This window comes from Nansenia antarctica (assembly GCF_963989245.1).
Source record: "Nansenia antarctica genome assembly, chromosome: 19".
NCBI classification, from domain to species: Eukaryota; Metazoa; Chordata; class Actinopteri; order Argentiniformes; family Microstomatidae; genus Nansenia; species Nansenia antarctica.
Window position 1 is genome coordinate 18,000,248 of NC_137692.1, and position 2,500 is coordinate 18,002,747.

Sequence of the window (2,500 nt, forward strand, 5' to 3'; positions counted from 1 at the left end):
CCTCTCTCTCTCTCTCTCTCTCTGTCTCCCTCTCCCTCTCCCTCCCTCTCTGTCTCTATCTGACCTCCTCCTCCTTCTCTGTCTGCAGGAGGATGTGTACCAGTTTGCGTACTGCTTCCCCTACACCTACTCACGCCTGCAGGCCTACCTGGGATCCCTGGACCGCAGGAACCTGCCCTACCTGAAGAGGGAGTTACTGGGGCTCAGCCTGGTGAGGAGGGGGTGGGGGAGGGGGGTAGTACCTGCCCTGGGGGGGGAGGGTGTGTGTAACACAGGTGTGGGGGGGGGGGGGTTGTGTGTGTGTGCGTGTGTGCGTGTGTGGATGTTAGCGTTTGTGTGTGTGTGTGTGTGCGTGTGTGTGTGTGTGTGTGTGTGTGTGCGCGTGTGTGTGTGTGTGTGTGTGCGTGCGTGTGTGTGTGTGTGTGTGTGTGTGTAGCAGGTAGTGCATCATGCAGTGCCTCCAGCGCCGTGTGCTCTTATCAAATAATTGTCTGAGAGAAACTCATTAGAAATGCTTGAGAGATTACGCCGCTTTTTCTTCATCTTTTTTTCCCCCTTCTTCTTCTTCTTCTTTCGCTCAACAATTGTCAAGGAGAGCGTGGCTGCGAGCCGCGTTGATGAAAGTGCATTTATTGATAAGGAGGATAGAGAGAAGAGAGAAGAAGAGCAACATGGTGGCATATTCATGAAATATGGTTGGAAATCGCAGATGATGCCAAGAAAAAATAATGTCTGTAATGGATCTCTCTCCCTCTCTCTCTCTCTCTCTCTCTCTCTCTCTCTCCTCTCTCTCTCTCTCTCTCTCTCTCTCTCTCTCTCTCTCTGTCTCTGTCTCTGTCTCTGTCTCTCTCTCTCTCTCTCTCTCTCTTTCTGCTCTCTCTCTCTGTCTCTCTCTCTCTGTCTCTCTCTCTCTCTCTCCTGTCTCTCTCTCTCTCTCTGTCTCTCTCTCTCTCTCTCAATTCAATTTCAATTTCAAAGGGCTTTATTGGCATGGGAAACATACATTTACATTGCCAAGCATGTGAAGTGTGAAGATAAAAAACAAAAACAAAAAGAATGTAATGTACATACATAGAATAAATAAATAGATTACATACTAGATTACAAATAAATAGATTACAAATAGATTACATACTAGAATAAATAAATGAAACGTATTACAATTCTTATGGTGGTTTTAGCCATTTGATGTCCTTTTTCTATCACAGCAGCTAACAAATCTTGCTGCTGTGTTTGCACATTGCTGTACCTCACCCAGCAGATATGGTAGCCTTTTGACATTGGACAAGTCCTCAAAGTCTCCCTGGATGTTGGTGATCAGTGGGAAGTATGTGTCCCTGATGTCCTTGTACAGCTGGCAAGTAGTTAAGAAGTGCAGCTCTGTTTCCACCTGGTTTTGTGTGCAGTGGGTGCACAGTCTGTCTGGTCTGGGGAGCCAGGTCTGCTGTAGCGGCCTTTCTCGATGGCCAGGTTGTGTTCACTGAGTCTGTACAATAGTCAAGGATTTCCTTAGTTTTGGGTCTGTCACAGTACTCAGGTATTCTGCCACTGTGTATTTTCTGTTTAGGGCTAAATAGCATTCCAATTTGCTCTGGTTTTTGGTTGATTCTTGCCAATGTGTCAGGTAATTTTCTTTTGTTTCGTCCTAATTCTGCTCTGCATGCGTTATTTGGTGTTTTACGTTGGATACGAAGAATGGATTTGCAGAACTCTGCATGCAGAGTCTAGAGGAGATAGAGGAGATGTGTGTGTGTGTGTGTGTGTGTGTATGTCTGTGTGTTTGTGTGTGTGTGTGTGTCTGTCTGTGTGTGTGTGTGTGTGTGGGTGTGTGTGTGACTGTGTGTGTGTCTGTGTCTGTGTCTGTGTCTGTGTGTGTGTGTGTGTGTGTGTTGTGGGCTCTGTGGAATGGAACTGAATCTGAGAAGGAGAGGTGATGAACACACACACGCACACGCACACACGCACACACACACACACACACACACACACACACATCCTTCCTCGGCTCTTTTCACCTGGAGTAAGAAACAAATGAACACATGACAGGTCCCATTTCTCCTCCTCCACTTTCTCTCTTCCCTTCCTCCCCTTCTCCTCCCTCCCCCTCCACTGCCCCTGGATCCTTCTCTGTGTGTGTGTGTGTGGTGTGTGTGTGTGTGTGTGTGTGTGTGTGTGTGTGTCTGTGTGTATGTGTCTGTGTGTATGTGTGTGTGTGTGTGTGTGTGTGTGTCTGTGTGTGTGTGGTGTGTGTCTGTGTGTGTGTGTGTGTGTGTGGCGTCTGGCTCACTGACAGAGATGGATACCAGATCCCCCCCCCCCCCCTCCCATCCCCCTCACACAGACACGCACACCCTCCTCCACCTGCATATTGTGATAGACTACTTCTTCTACTCTGCTTTTCTCTCAGTCGATTGCCTTTAAAACCACCACCAGGGCATGCCTGGGTAAATTGAAAGCGATTGTGGCCTGCTTTTCATCAGAGGATGCCCCCCCCCCCCCC

The 2,500-nt window shown here is 48.2% G+C and overlaps 1 protein-coding gene across 1 annotated transcript in view; it reads left to right on the forward strand.

The window, feature by feature from the left end:
• Positions 1–2,500, forward strand: part of agbl4 (AGBL carboxypeptidase 4) — a gene marked incomplete at both ends in the record, with an annotated part of 112,952 nt that overhangs the window by 72,191 nt on the left and 38,261 nt on the right. Inside the window, one exon of the mRNA XM_080549007.1 lies at positions 89–211. Coding sequence (XP_080405133.1) covers positions 89–211 — 123 coding nt within the window. The remainder of the gene's footprint in view (positions 1–88; positions 212–2,500) is intronic.